The following is a 16,821-nucleotide window of genomic DNA, read 5'->3' as shown; positions in this document are numbered from 1 at the left end:
CCAAATCATACTGTTGTATCCAAATTAGACTGTTGTATCATACTGTTGTATCCACATCAGACTGTTGTATCCAAAATAGACTGTTGTATCCAAATCATACTGTTGTATCAAACTGTTGTATCCAAATCATACTGTTGTATCAGACTGTTGTATCAAAATCAGACTGGTCTATCCAAGTCAGACTGGTCTATCCAAATCATACTGTTGTATCCAAATCATACTGTTGTATCCAAATCAGACTGTTGTATCCAAATCATACTGTTGTATCCAAATCAGACTGTTGTATCAGACTGTTGTATCCAAATCAGACTGTTGTATCCAAATCAGACTGTTGTATCCAAATCATACTGTTGTATCAGACTGTTGTATCCAAATCAGACTGTTGTATCCAAATCATACCAAATCATACTGTTGTATCCAAATCAGACTGTTGTATCCAAATCATACTGTTGTATCCAAGTCAAACTGTTGTATCCAAATCATACTGTTGTATTCAAATCATAATGTTGTATCAAACTGTTGTATCCAAATCATACTGTTGTATTCAAATCATACTGTTGTATCCAAATCATACTGTTGTATCCAAATCATATCCACATCAGACTGTTGTATCAAATCAGACTGTTGTATCCAAATCATACTGTTGTATCAGACTGTTGTATCCAAATCAGACTGTTGTATCCAAATCATACTGTTGTATCCAAATCAGACTGTTGTATCCAAATCATACTGTTGTATCCAAATCATACTGTTGTATTCAAATCATAATGTTGTATCCAAATCATACTGTTGTATCCAAATCATACTGTTGTATCCAAATCATACTGTTGTATCCAAATCAGACTGTTGTATCCAAATCAGACTGTTGTATCCAAATCAAACTGTTGTATCCACATCAGACCGTTGTACTGTTGTATCCAAATCAGACTGTTGTATCCAAATCAGACTGTTGTATCCAAATCAGACTGTTGTATCCAAATCATACTGTTGTATCCAAATCAAACTGGTCTATCCAAATCAGACTGTTGTATCCAAATCATACTGTTGTATCCAAATCAGACTGTTGTATCCAAATCATACTGTTGTATCCAAATCAGACTGTTGTATCTCAGACTGTTGTATCCAAATTGTATCAAATCATACTGTTGTATCACTGTTGTATCCAAATCAGACTGTTGTATCCAAATCAGACTGTTGTATCCGTGTCCAAATCAGACTGTTGAATCCAAATCAGACTGTTGTATCCGTGTCCAAATCATTCTGTTGTATCCAAATCAGACTGTTGTATCCAAATCAGACTGTTGTATCCAAATCAGACTGTTGTATCCGTTGTATCCAATCATACTGTTGTATCCAAATCAGACTGTTGTATCCAAATCAGACTGTTGTATCCAAATCAGACTGTTGTATCCAAATCATACTGTTGTATCAAACTGTTGTATCCAAATCAGACTGGTCTATCCAAGTCAAACTGTTGTATCCAAATCATACTGTTGTATCAAACTGTTGTATCCAATCACACTGTTGTATCAGACTGTTGTATCCAAATCATACTGTTGTATCCAAATCAGACTGTTGTATCCAAATCAGACTGTTGTATCCAAATCATTCTGTTGTATCAGACTGTTGTATCCAAATCATACTGTTGTATCAGACTGTTGTATCCAAATCATTCTGTTGTATCAGACTGTTGTATCCAAATCATTCTGTTGTATCAGACTGTTGTATCAGACTGTTGTATCAGACTGTTGTATCCAAATCAGACCGTTGTATGTTGTTGTATCCAAATGTTGTATCCAAGTTGTATCCAAATCAAGCTAGTGTATCCAAATCTAATTCATGTATTGAAACCAAACTGGCATGGATTAATCTAGAATCAAGGGAATTGATGGTTATTTTGAGAAATGGAAGAATTAAAGACAGCCCTTTTGTCATAATTCAATTAGGGATAGGGTAAAATGATATGACAAGGAGAAGATTACATAAATAAAGTATGATAATGTTGAGGTTAGATTGATATTTTTTTTTTATTTGCATGATTTGAAAACATTAAGTAAAAATATATTAATTAGCTCTGTTTTGGGGAAAGTTTTCTCTGTTTTGGGGAAATTTCCCCAAGTTTTCGGTATATTTTCCTAATGGGGAATTAGTTGATATTCAGAAGGGAAAACATACCACTTGGGGAATACTAGCCTTTTCTGGTCTACAATTTGTCTACATTATTCCTTGTAATCTTACCCAAGCTGTGGTAGTGAAAGGCAAATGCAATGTCTTCTATACTACCAAGTATCAGAAAAAATGAACTGGTGTGACTTAGTGTGTGAGAACAGAAAACATGTTTCAATGTGATGCACAGTGTTTTCTGAGTCAGACCCACTCTGTATAGTACATACCAGTACTATTAATGTGTACATAGTAAAGAGTATGACAATATTTTCCCTCTGTATGTTCAAGTGTTCCATTTTGTGGTTACAATCTTTAACCCATAAATTATGTTTTATATCATTTTACTTAACCTTTCATAACACATTTACTTCATCCTTGTCTGGAAATCTTTACAATGTCTACATTTAAATATCATCACATGGAATACCATTAAGGAAGCTGCCAAATCAACTGCAGTGGTCAAACTGGTCTGTGTTAGAGTTTCCAGGAGGTATGGTGATTTGTAGAGACTGGTCCAACAGGTCTTTAATGGGACCAGAGTTTCCAGGAGGTATGGTGATTTGTAGAGACTGGTCCAACAGTCCATTGATGGGACCAGAGTTTCCTTGAGGCATGGTGATTTGTAGAGACTGGTCCAACAGGTCTTTAATGGGACCAGAGTTTCCAGGAGGTATGGTGATTTGTAGAGACTGGTCCAACAGGTCTTTAATGGGACCAGAGTTTCCTTGAGGCATGGTGATTTGTAGAGACTGGTCCAACAGGTCTTTAATGGGACCAGAGTTTCCAGGAGGTATGGTGGTTTGTAGAGACTTGTCCAACAGGTCTTTAATGGGACCAGAGTTTCCTTGAGGTATGGTGATTTGTAGAGACTGGTCCAACAGGTCTTTAATGGGACCAGAGTTTCCTTGAGGTATGGTGATTTGTAGAGACTGGTCCAACAGGTCTTTAATGGGACCAGAGTTTCCAGGAGGTATGGTGATTTGTAGAGACTGGTCCAACAGTCCATTGATGGGACCAGAGTTTCCTGGAGGTATGGTGATTTGTAGAGACTGGTCCAACAGTCCATTGATGGGACCAGAGTTTCCTGGAGGTATGGTGATTTGTAGAGACTGGTCCAACAGGTCTGTGGTGGGGGCCAGAGTTTCCAGGAGGTATGGTGATTTGTAGAGACTGGTCCAACAGGTCTTTAATGGGACCAGAGTTTCCTTGAGGCATGGTGATTTGTAGAGACTGGTCCAACAGGTCTTTAATGGGACCAGAGTTTCCAGGAGGTATGGTGGTTTGTAGAGACTGGTCCAACAGGTCTTTAATGGGACCAGAGTTTCCTTGAGGTATGGTGATTTGTAGAGACTGGTCCAACAGGTCTGTGGTGGGGGCCAGAGTTTCCTTGAGGTATGGTGATTTGTAGAGACTGGTCCAACAGGTCTTTAATGGGACCAGAGTTTCCAGGAGGTATGGTGATTTGTAGAGACTGGTCCAACAGGTCTTTAATGGGACCAGAGTTTCCTTGAGGTATGGTGATTTGTAGAGACTGGTCCAACAGGTCTTTAATGGGACCAGAGTTTCCAGGAGGTATGGTGATTTGTAGAGACTGGTCCAACAGGTCTGTGGTGGGGCCAGAGTTTCCAGGAGGCATGGCGATTTGTAGAGACTGGTCCAACAGGTCTTTAATGGGACCAGAGATTCCAGGAGGCATGGTGGTTTGTAGAGACTGGTCCAACAGGTCTTTAATGGGACCAGAGTTTCCTTGAGGTATGGTGATTTGTAGAGACTGGTCCAAAAGTCCATTGATGGGACCAGAGTTTCCAGGAGGTATGGTGATTTGTAGAGATTGCTCCAACAGGCCTGTGGTGGGGGCCAGAGTTTCCTGGAGGTATGGTGATTTGTAGAGAGTGGTCCAACAGGTCTGTGGTGGGGGCCAGAGTTTCCTGGAGGTATGGTGATTTGTAGAGAGTGGTCCAACAGACCTGTGATGAGTTATGGAGCCAGAGTTTCATGGAGGAATGCTGGTTTCTTCCTGACATACTTTGACATTAGTATTAAGCTTTCACCTTAATGATGTTCAAGCTACACAAACCATTAGTACTGCAATTAGATAGGACAATGAACAAATTAATTCAATTATCTAATTGTTAACCTTGTCTAATGGGATAATCAATTATAATTTTTATAATTAAAGTTTTTTTTTTCTTCAGGTTTAACAAATATGTTATTATTGGTTGTAACTAACTCAACTCATGTCAACAACTGGGTGTTTTGTCACCATTAGGTCATTTTTAAATCCCATTTTTTTATGTAACAGATTTTTTAAGATCATGCAATGTAATTATGTAAGATGATTCAAATAAACTCACAGATGTTGATTTTGATGTTGAAACACACTTTAGAAACTTTTGTCTCCAGTGAAGATATTATACAGTAGTTTTCTGTTTTTCACTGGCATTTTTACACGTGAATGCATCTTTTATTGAATGGTATCTTTGATTCTTGAGAATTCTGTTTCCATCATACAACACATATCAAGATCTAGTTTGTCTAAGGGAGACAACTGATGTAATTTCTCACTACATATATACTCTAGATAACCTGAACTGTAAGCTATGTTGTTATGATGCAGACTAATAGTATGTTGAGGATATTTGTGAGTTTTTTTAGGGTTGTCATAGAGTGATTTCATCCATGAACAATTGAGAGTTATTTTCATTTCCTTATTTTTATTAATTTTTTTCAAGATAAATTCAATAACCTCAGTATTACAGATGTTGGTGTATTGTTGTGGTGCTTTCAGTCTTGCTTGTGACTATTTGATATGGCTTCACATACTTATACTTTGGTATTGATCTTATCATGTAAGATCATCAAAATGTATGTATAAAAAGCACCTTTTTATTGGGAGCTTCTTTATAAAAATACTTTCTGACAACTAAATTTGGGGTATAATTACCTGGTGTAAGTAGGCTTGTCAATATGTTAGTCAGTACTTAGTATCAGTTCACTTCACAGAGGTTGTAATGTCTAACGTGAATAATTACTGCTATGTTTGTAGGTTGACTTTGAGGAGAGCAATAGTCAAGGTAGATTTGTGGTCAAGTGTGGAGTGGACTCTGAACTGGACGAACGTATGTCTTCATGAAATGATGAGTGGAGTAATATCCATACAGTATTATTGTACTGGAAATATGTCTAAATATACCCAATAAATATCACTTGAGTGAATGTTGTCCTCATGACGATCACCTTATGGTCAAAACATGTCAATAACTCTTGAACCAAGTAAACAACTGTTATTCAGTGGTGTTGATGATCCTGAATTTCAACATATTTTGTTAAACAACAGTTATTAAAACACCTCCATCTGTTTCATCAATGCTCAAAAGAAGAAGATAATAGTTTAAGTAAGATTACCAGTTAATTTTTAATCCAATGAAGGTAACTGTAGATGTTGTGATTTATTTGTGTTCTGATGTTTTTTACCAGGAAAGAGAACATACAATGGCCTCCCAGATTTTATGACCAAAGTGGCCAAAGAGGAGCTCAAGAGGCTCAGTGATGAAATTACAGAATGTAATGTAATCTACCTACCTCAGGTAAGTTAACCTGTCTGTAATTACATACAGATGTAATGTAATCTACCTACCTCAGGTAAGTTAACCTGTCTGTAATTACATACAGATGTAATGTAATCTACCTACCTCAGGTAGGTTTACCTGTCTGTGATTACATGCAGATGTAATGTAATCTACCTACCTCAGGTAAGTTTACCTGTCTGTAATTACATACAGATGTAATGTAATCTACCTACCTCAGGTAGGTTTACCTGTCTGTAATAACATACAGAATGTTATGTTATCTACCTACCTCAGGTAAGTTTACCTGTCTGTAATTACAAACAGATGTAATGTAAATTACCTACCTCAGGTAGGTTTACCTGTCTGTAATTACATACAGATGTAATGTAATCTACCTACCTCAGGTAAGTTTACCTGTCTGTAATTACATACAAATGTAATGTAATCTACCTACCTCAGGTAAGTTTACCTGTCTGTAATTACATACAGATGTAATGTAATCTACCTACCTCTGGTAAGTTTACCTGTCTGTAATTACAAATAGATGTAATGTAATCTACCTACCTGAGGTAGGTTTACCTGTCTGTGATTACATACAGAATGTAATGTTATCTACCTACCTCAGGTAGGTTTACCTGTCTGTAATTACAAACAGATGTAATACTACCTACCTACCTCAGGTAAGTTTACCCATCTGTAAGATGTTATGTCTTTGACTTATCTCAGATTACTTGTTGTAAATAAATGTCATATACTTTTTACTTGAGTCTAGGTACAAAATAACCATTCTCAGGTGACTACCAGTCAGAGGTGAAACACCATTCACTACTTACAGTGAAATTTTCCTATGTATAATTGATATAAATACTACAATTGTATTTATGTATACTTGCCCCTATTAGTTAGTTATGCTCATAAGATTGTTACCCTCTCATTAGCCAGGGTCATTTTTGGGTCCCATGGTAGTAGCCGGTGACTACTGAACAGCTTACAGGCTGTCTGCTACATACTGTCAAGAGCTGCAAAGCAAGTGTAAACATTCAAGCATCTTGTTTGTAGTTTCCAACAATGTACAGAGCAGTCTGTTTTCATCAATTGAGCAATCATGCCCCCAACAAGCTTATTCTTTCAATAAAAACATGTTATAATGTATACCAAGTGATTATTCACTATTCACAACTATGATTAGAATATGCTGAAGGATGATGCCATACATAGCACAGATCTTTTGATGTTCACTGCCTCTAATTACAGCTTGGGTACCTGTTAGCTATCCCGAAGATGGACCGTATGCAAACTGAAGCTGATTTTGTCATCCCAGGACTGGAGTTTATGGTCTGTGATCAATACAAGTGATCAAAATATATTATTGATAACATAATGTTTAAGTGCATCTGATGTATGGGTTTCTCAGCATGATAATTTACAGAAGCTCTGAAGCAGTTTGAATATCTGTGTTCTAACTCCCTGATCCATTTTTCCTTTCCTACTGTTTGTTTTGCTGTAGTGGAAGGGAGATAACTCTATAGAAAAACTAAGAATGTCAATTTTCTTGCTTACAGTTTCTATCTAACAGTATGCTGCACTATAAAAGTGCTAGCACCAGAGGTATGATTTTTAACATGCATGTGATTCATGTTATGGTACAACTTGTTTTTAAAATGTTCAAAAAATTTGATGAAAGATCATTTTTGGATTGGTTTTTTTAAAGTTTTATTTTAGTTTGATTTAAAATCAATCATTTATTAACTCTCATTTACAGTATCTATGAGATAAAAAAATCTCTGGGGTTATTTTCCATTTCACATCTAAATTGATAAATGATATCTTTGCTGATAAGCGTGCATGCCACCATATAATGAACATTACAACAAGTTGTGTTTGAAAGAGTTTTTAAAGAAACCCAAATTCTCAAAAGTACATGCAATAATTTAGGAAAACAATTTATAGAAACATAATATTTTGTGCATGTATCCAAGCTAGAGCGTCTACAAAAATGTAGAAAGAAATTTCATTGAATAGCTATTTATTTATTGATTTGTAGTTCTTGATATTGATGGATGATAGTATTCATCAAAGTCATAAAGATAAAAAAGAATATATCCATTTCTCTATTTATTGAACATTACAAAAAAATACATATGAACTGTTGGTCACTAAATAAGTACCAACCAATATTCTGTATTATATTAATTATCTTCAAATCATTTTCTGATGTTTCAGTTTGTATTCATCATTTTGTGTTGCCTGTGTTTACAGAGTTGGACCGACTTTTGGGGGATACACAGTGTGAAATAACAGGTAAGTTCTCCTACATTTCACCACATTCAGATTTTGCTCTTTGGTGTCAAAACAGGAATATCTTACTTAGCAGTGTCATTAAGTAGCATGAACTAAAAATACATTTTCATAGTTAAAATTCGCAAGTGCAATCTTTGCTATAAAATTGATGAATCTTATCGATAAGTGAAAATTATGCACTTATAAAAAAAAAGCCACCATTATACTTCATTATTTCACTAACGTAATACATGTATTTTTTTCTAAAACAGACAACTGCCAAACTATGATTGATTTCGTAAATACATTTTCTTGAACAGGATTGCGTTGTCTTTCTCTGAAATGGTTTTCATCTGATTTTAAATCAAGGTGTCATGGGAATTTTCTAAGGATAGTCGTTGTATATTTACAGATCAGGAGAACAGCATCATGCACAAGTTACAGAACACCATCCTAGAACACTCTCGAGTCCTCGTCGATGTTATGGATCTTTGTGCTGAACTTGATTGGTAATCATTTTTACTTGGATTCACTGTTGAGGACTCTGTATATCGTTACAACAATATCATGCTTCTTCGTTCCTCTGATGCACAGTATATAAAGCTGAGATTTCCTTTAAAAACTAAATCGTGGCATTGCTGATTTCTTTCACTCGTCGGGCTACTGGCATTATCACTAATATGTACTGTATTACAAGGAAGTAACAATTTAATGAAGAGGACTGAAAAACTCTATCAGATTTTACGTTAAATAGGTTTTTTCTAACACCACCTTCACAAAAAGATAGAAATAAAACTCAGATACCGGTAACTTGTTCTAAATGTTATGGTAAGTGACGGTGTTGCCTTACAGTTTGACAACTCTGGCCCAGTGTGCACGAGATTACAGCTATGTGAGGCCCACTCTAGTTGGTGAAGCTGTCATTGATATCAAAGGAGGAAGGTAAGACTGTGTTTTGTTTCTCTGGACATCACTCTCTAGTGCATCAGGATGTTTTATTGCATCAGGATGTTTCATTGCATCAGGACATTTTAGTGTATCAGGACGTTGTGGTGTATCAGGGCGTTGTGGTGTATCAGGACGTTGTGGTGTATCAGGACGTTGTAGTGTATCAGGGCGTTTTCGTTTGGCTTCATGCCTTTGTTACTTGTCTGTTAGTGTATCAGGACGTTGTAGTGTATCAGGACGTTGTGGTGTATCGTGGTGTATCAGGACGTTGTGGTGTATCAGGACGTTGTAGTGTATCAGGGCGTTTTTGTTTGGCTTCATGCCTTTGTTACTTGTCTGTTAGTGTATCAGGACATTGTAGTGTATCAGGACGTTGTAGTGTATCAGGACGTTGTAGTGTATCAGGACGTTGTAGTGTATCAGGACGTTGTAGTGTATCAGGACGTTGTGGTGTATCAGGGCGTTTTCGTTTGGCTTCATGCCTTTGTTACTTGTCTGTTAGTGTATCAGGACGTTGTAGTGTATCAGGACGTTGTAGTGTATCAGGACGTTGTGGTGTATCAGGGCGTTTTCGTTTGGCTTCATGCCTTTGTTACTTGTCTGTTAGTGTATCAGGACGTTTTAGTGTATCAGGACGTTGTGGTGTATCAGGACGTTGTAGTGTATCAGGGCGTTTTCGTTTGGCTTCATGCCTTTGTTACTTGTCTGTTAGTGTATCAGGGCGTTTTCGTTTGGCTTCATGCCTTTGTTACTTGTCTGTTCTTCCTTGTTAGTGTTTACATAGTATTGGTGGTCATCTCTGAAAGTCTCTGAACTTTTCCAAATCAGTTTATTTAAAGGGAAACAGCTTTGGAGTATGTACTAGTATCTATTTATTTTTTAAATGACATCAGCAAGTTATTAAATATAATATATGACTGACAATTATACAGTTATAACACAGAAATATACACTATACCATTTGGCTAAAGAGATCTCCTCAGCTTGGTCAACTTAGAGTAAGACCAGTATGTCAGAGAGTCTGGGTTCAAATCCTTGCTAGGACATTGAAATAGATAATAACCTCTGTTATATTGATGTCCATGAAAAACTTTGAAATGATACTTAAAGTTACTTTCATATGCATCACTGTAATCCTGGAAACCTGAGAACAAGATATTTTGGAAAAGGTATTGCGGATGTCACATAGGTGAAATAGTAGTTACAATAAACAGCTTCACAAGAGAGATCTTCTCTTTAGATTGATGAGTTGAGCACATGACTAGTTAGCCATAGCTTATGTTTTCAGGGGTTATAAGAAATGACTTCTGTTACACAATATAGTATAAGTGATACATGCTATACAGACATATAGTGTATAACAATGAAGAGATGTTGTGTATAACAATGAAGGGATGTTGTGTATATAAATGAGGCAATGTTGTGTACAACAATGAAGAGATGTTGTATATAACAATGAAGAGATGTTGTGTATAACAGTGAAGAGATGTTGTGTATAGCAGTGAAGAGATGTTGTGTATAACAATGAAGAGATGTTTTGTATAACAATGAAGAGATGTTGTGTATAACAATGAGGCAAGGTTTTGAGCTGTGCATGTTAGATATAGGTGATAGTTGTTACAGACACCCACTCCAGGAACTCTGCTGCAGTCCTTTTGTTCCTAATGATATCCTGAGCGATGAAAGGAATGGCAAGATCAAAATCCTAACAGGACCTAATGCTTCTGGAAAGAGCGTTTACCTCAGACAGGTGAATAACTCTGTCAGACAAATTTTTTTTTTTTTTTAAATTTTGATATTTCCTTTTTATGAAAACAAAACTGTTTCTTTCCTACTTTCCAAAAAACCATGAAATCTGTAAATCTATGTACTTAATTTAATGAAAACATTTGCAGATAAGCTAATATGTAATATTTTTACTCTGGTTTGGATTGAAGCTTGCAGGGGGTTTCATTATTGTAGGATTCCAGACTACCTGGAGAACGTCCATATGGTCAGGAAGGTGACCTATACCTTTTAACATCCAATTAGGGAATCAAACCCCAGACATCAAGTGTTTTACTGCTATGCCACCTGACCACTCTAAAGTTCCTCTCCAGCTTTGTCTCTATGTATGATATCAATGTTATCTGTTTCTATCATATATTAAATACTTCTATGGTTGGTTGCAGGTGGGAATGATTGTATATCTGGCCCACATTGGCAGCTTTGTCCCAGCAGAGCAGGCTTCTATTGGAATGTTTGACAGGATCTTTACACGTATACACTCTCTGGAAAGTGTGTCAGTTGGTCTTTCCACCTTCATGATTGACATCAATCAGGTATTGTCATCAACATCTGGAATTCATCACAAATAAAATGTTCATATTAAGGGGAGGTAACCCTCTTATTTTCAGATTTTGGCTGGCAGGAATAAAAAAAAATCCCTAGAAAATAACTTTTTACTTTCATTTTCAATACATTGTACTTCAGATGACAGAGAGTTTGCGGAATGCCACAGATAAGTCACTGGTTTTAGTGGATGAGTTCGGCAAAGGTACTTGCATGGTCAGTATTACTTTACCTGGTATCTCAAAGTTAACCATTGTTTATTAAAGTTAATCAAATACCTTTAGTCTGTTTCATGACAAATCTGAATGAATATTGAAAATTCTAACTTAAATGTCCCTTAGGGAAACTGGGGCCATTTTATCGATACAGAACTGTTTTACAGTAACAGTAGTTCTAAACAGTATACCATACGTTTTCAGAGGTTTTCTATCTCATGGGGCTTTTGATTGGCTTATACTGTTTATCAGTTGATTCAGTCAGATCTGGTTCAATGTTGTAGATTGTAAATCATACTGTTTATCAGTTGATTCAGTCAGATCTGGTTCAATGTTGTAGATTGTAAATCATACTGTTTATCAGTTGATTCAGTCAGATCTGGTTCAATGTTGTAGATTGTAAATCATACTGTTTATCAGTTGATTCAGTCAGATGTGGTTCAATGTTGTAGATTGTAAATCATACTGTTTATCAGTTGATTCAGTCAGATCTGGTTCAGTGTTGTAGATTGTAAATTCATGGTTGATTTGATGATGATTGATACTAACTTATAATTGTTCTTTTCTCCAGACTGATGGGCTATCACTGCTGTGTGCAAGTATTATGTACTGGGATGACATGAAGGGAGCATGTCCCCATGTGGTTGTGTCAACCCATTTCCATAGCATGGTCCACCAACACCTACTGCCACTCTCCCCAAACATCAAGTACCTGGTAAGTTGGAGGGCTGTGTTCCTAACATCAACTAGCTGGGAGATGCATGTCACTAATATCTAGCATCATGTAAATGAAAAGATTGGCTCCCTAACATCAAATATTTGTTAAGTGGGAGGGTTATGTTCCATACATCTAGTACCAGGAGAATTAGAATGATTGGTCTGAACATCTAGTACCAGGAGAATTGGAATGATGTGGTCTGAACATCTAGTACCTCATAAGTGAAAGGACACACCTCTAATATAAAGAACATGTGAGAATAATCTGTCTTTACAAAGAAGTGTACACAGGAGGGACATGTCCCTTACAGGAAGTACACATAGGATGGACATGTCCCTTACTGGAAGTACACATAGGAGTGACATGTCCCTTACAGGAAGTACACAAAGGAGGGAAATGTCCCTTACAGGAAGTACACAAAAGAGGGACATGTCCCTTACAGGAAGTACACAAAGGAGGGACATGTCCCCTACAGAGAGTACCATGTATTATGATCATGTCACTAACAGGAAGTATATAGAGGAGGGACATGCTCCTTACAGGAAGTACCATGAAGGTGGGTTATGCCTCTAGCAAGAAAATAAATGTCAATTTTAAAATATAATTTGCAGCCTCCTTTAATTTAAATGTTACAGTATTGTTGTAACCTAAAAAGTTATTGTTTGTAGACCATGGATACTATACATGATGAAGAAGAGTTACTGTTCCTCTATCAACTCAAAGAGGGTCACACTAGCTCAAGTTATGCCAGCTATATCGCCAGCCAGTCTGGGTTACCAGAGGAGATTGTCAAACGAGGTGTGGAGGTAAAGCTGTGACTAAAGAATAATAAATTGACAGAGGAAGTTTGATATCAAATTTGATATCGTAAAGGTTCAATTGTCTGCTCACCTGGTCCCAGGGACCATTGATGTTACACCATGGTCAACATCCATCAACTTTTCCTCAAAAATGCTCTTGTTCAGAATACCAGATTGGATTTTACAACCCACCATCATCAGATAAGTCTGTCATCTGTCCTGAGACAATTCTTGATACATGTTTATCACCTATTTCTTGAAAAGTACTGGATGTATATTTCTTCAGTTTCATATGTAGATTCCCCTTGGTCCGTTTTTCACATCTTTACCTTCTGTAGGAATGACGGGTTTTTGACTAATATTAGTTAAACTGATAATAGGTAGAACAGGAAAAAATTTGTATCATCCAAAGGTCTGACCACCCAAGGGCAGAGGGGCAGGGTCCAATTGGTAAAACATAGGTAAGTCTGAAGAAAACTTTCTTCTGTTGGGATTTTTACCAAACTTAGTCTGAAGTATCATTGAAAAGATAGCATTCATTTTTGTGTAAACCAAGGTCTGACCACCTGGGAGCAAAAGGAAGGGCTCATTAGGAGAAGTCCGCATAAATCTCTAATGTTCCTCTCCAATAAAGATGAAATTGAAAGGATTTTGACCAAATTTGATCCCAAGCATAATTGGGTAGGCATGATTCAATTTTACATAAGCCAAAGGTCGGAACCAATTCTGGGTGCAGTGTGACAGAGCCCAACAGGGTAAAAAGAGGTAAAACTTCCATTTCCTTATGTTTGGATGAAACACTTTTGACCTAACCAAACACATGAAGTAATAATTACAAGTCCTGTATGCCTTTTGTTTACATGTTTACTTATTCCTTTCATTCTGAACATTTCAGGGATATGTGTATTTGACACAATCATTTGATGTTGTTTCTTCCTGTCTGTAGGTGTGTGAGCTGATCAAAGACAACAAACCTGTACACAGAGTGGACAGTCCAGGTGTAGATGTCCAGTATAAAAGGTCAGTCATGTTCAGAGCTGTAATGGTTAAGCAAGGCCATAGTTGTATATAGAGTAAACATGGTCAGTGCCATGAAATATCAGCTGTATTTTGGTGAGGGTGAAGAAAGACAAAAGTTGCGAGCTTCTGGCAAGCCACTTTTATCTTTCTGTCCCGAGCCAAAATGTAGCTAATGTTTTTAGACACTGGCCATGTATTCTATTAATCCTGCAAACTTGGCTGCAAATCAGATCATCAGAACTTCAAGAGGTTTTTATTCCATTTCTTAACCTTTGTTCTGCACAAAAATATAGTTCCAAACTTCTACAGATATGACAGCGATTTTATGAATTTTCGTAAATAAACTTGTTCATTACAGCATATGAAATCACTTATTTCAACAGTTATTTATGTTGTTAAATAAATTGATTTTGTCAAATTCATGCATTTGGCAAAATACAGCTATTTTCAGTTGCTGCCGAATAAAGCAAAATCAAAAACATTAAAAATATGCTTTCCCCACCACCTCCATGTGATATACATTCCCCACCACCTCCATGTGATATACATTCCCCACCACCTCCATGTGATATACATTCCCCACCACCTCCATGTGATATACATTCCCCACCACCTCCATGTGATATACATTCCCCACCACCTCCATGTGATATACATTCCCCACCACCTCCATGTGATTTGCATTCCCCACCACCTCCATGTGATATGCATTCCCCACCACCTCCATGTGATATGTATTCCATGTGATATACATTCCCCACCACCTCCCTGTGATATACATTCCCCACCACCTCCATGTGATATACATTCCCCACCACCTCCATGTGATATACATTCCCCACCAACTCCATGTGATATACATTCCCCACCACCTCCATGTGATATACATTCCCCTTACACCTCCATGTGATATACATTCCCCACCACCTCCATGTGATATACATTCCCTACCAACTCCATGTGATATACATTCCCCACCACCTCCATGTGATATACATTCCCCACCACCTTCATGTGATATACATTCCCCACCACCTCCCTGTGATATAACCACTTATGAGAGGCAAGTCCCTTCAGGTAGGACATTGCACCTGTTAACCCCATTGCAAGGTTGTAACAGGCAACCAAACTTGGGATCGTTGAAGGTTTCTCTTCGCAAAATACCTCTTTTTGTTCCTTGCCAAATTCTCAGTTTGTCTGGTTAAGAAGATTGGTACTCTTTAAGTTGTACTGGATTTGTACTTACCTGAGTGATGCAAATAGCAAGATTCTGCAAAATGCAATTCATGCCTCAGTGACTTAGATAACATCTTAAACACAGAAAAGAAAAGAAACTGAGAAAGCTTTTTACAGAAGTGATGATGTTATAAGTGCTGTGACAGATTTCAACATTGAAATTTAATGTTGATAAGGACCAATGAATTGATAGTTAAACTATCGAAAATTTCATGCAAGATGATAGAATATCACAATTACGTGATCTTAATTGGAAGTCAAACAACATTAATCATCAGTTAGATAAATCAGTCTGAACAACAGTGGACATAACTTCTTTAATGGTTTTTCTGTCGCTCATGTTTCAGATTGCAGTCCATATCCTAATTTAGTTCCTTGTGAATGTATTTTACGAGAATTTTTTTCACAATCTGCAGTTCAAAATTTGCAATTTTAGTAGGAGTTGCCTCCCTCTAATAACCCAGGAAAAGATAGATACCAACATTGCTGTCCACAGTGACTTGGCTGAAATTCTCAACCCTCACTCTATAAAAAAATACTTGTCCTACTTCTACCATATAAACAGCCAGGTATAACCCTAATATCAATGAGCGTTTTTTTATTGCAGATGTGAGGACATAGTAAAGAAATTTCTGGAGCTTGACCTTGACACAGATGACCTTCAGGCATTTCTGCGAGATTATGTACTTCCAGCATCTCAGGGACTTCTTTGATCTGTTGTTTCTTTTATATCAGTTGACAGTTTGTCATTTTTTTATGATCTCAGGAGAGTTTAAGTAGTCATATCATTCCATACTGTAAAACCATTGATTTTTGTGGGGGATTTATTTTATTTAATTGGTATGTACTCTTAAATCCAGGAACAGATGAAAAGTTTACATGGATTATAGTATAGGTGGATTTTGTGAGCAATATTTTCCCCAGAAATCAAGTGTCAACAACCATGTATATTTTTGGAAAACCACGAATTCTACAGTATTTGTCATTTGTAACCTAAACGGCAAATCCTTCCAATAAGACAATGTTATCCATGTTGAATTAATTGAAGAAAAAGATAGTTTTGTTATTTGTAACATTAAAATATGTCATACAGGATAAATGAGTAGACAGTATTCACTGTGTAATTGTATGTATGTTTAAGTGGTACAAAGATTGAAATCAAGGCACATTTCACTCACTAAAAAAGAATATGACCATGTATATCATGTTAGAGACATTATCGCAGATTACTGATTGATAATGAAATGAATATATGATGAATGTGGATTGTTTGAAATATAGGACTTTGTTGTCACTTGTAATCGAGTTCAAAGACCTTATCTGATAAAATAATACATATGATATTTCAAACACAAATTTACTCAATAGTAATGTGTCATGAAGGTAGTTTTTCATGTACCCAGGTATTGTGTTTTTATTGTAAATGTTGAAATCATACATATTAGTTAATAAAACTCCATTAAAAAATAATATGACCAGTTGGCAGCAGTGGTAGCAGAGTGGTTAGGGGGTCTGTCTTTATCACGAGCCCACCCTCT

General features: G+C 36.6%; 1 protein-coding gene across 1 annotated transcript in view; it reads left to right on the top strand.

Annotated features, from left to right (window-relative positions):
- The window catches only part of LOC132565093 (mutS protein homolog 5-like), a 48,020-nt gene extending 31,925 nt beyond the window's left edge, over positions 1-16,095 (top strand). The window contains exons 14-27 of the mRNA XM_060229699.1: positions 5,213-5,285; positions 5,644-5,753; positions 6,990-7,070; positions 7,298-7,343; positions 7,995-8,036; positions 8,428-8,524; positions 8,868-8,957; positions 10,587-10,713; positions 11,135-11,284; positions 11,436-11,510; positions 12,081-12,224; positions 12,896-13,033; positions 13,974-14,047; positions 15,891-16,095. Coding sequence (XP_060085682.1) covers positions 5,213-5,285; positions 5,644-5,753; positions 6,990-7,070; positions 7,298-7,343; positions 7,995-8,036; positions 8,428-8,524; positions 8,868-8,957; positions 10,587-10,713; positions 11,135-11,284; positions 11,436-11,510; positions 12,081-12,224; positions 12,896-13,033; positions 13,974-14,047; positions 15,891-15,996 — 1,353 coding nt within the window. The 3' untranslated portion in view covers positions 15,997-16,095. The remainder of the gene's footprint in view (positions 1-5,212; positions 5,286-5,643; positions 5,754-6,989; positions 7,071-7,297; positions 7,344-7,994; positions 8,037-8,427; positions 8,525-8,867; positions 8,958-10,586; positions 10,714-11,134; positions 11,285-11,435; positions 11,511-12,080; positions 12,225-12,895; positions 13,034-13,973; positions 14,048-15,890) is intronic.
- Positions 16,096-16,821: the final 726 nt, after the last annotated feature.

Source organism: Ylistrum balloti, unplaced genomic scaffold, assembly GCF_031769215.1.
Source record: "Ylistrum balloti isolate Yb309-2 unplaced genomic scaffold, AGI_CSIRO_Ybal_v1 Utg369690, whole genome shotgun sequence".
In the NCBI taxonomy this organism is placed as follows: domain Eukaryota; kingdom Metazoa; phylum Mollusca; class Bivalvia; order Pectinida; family Pectinidae; genus Ylistrum; species Ylistrum balloti.
Note: the sequence above shows the minus strand (reverse complement) of the source record. Positions and strands in the feature narration are given on the sequence as shown.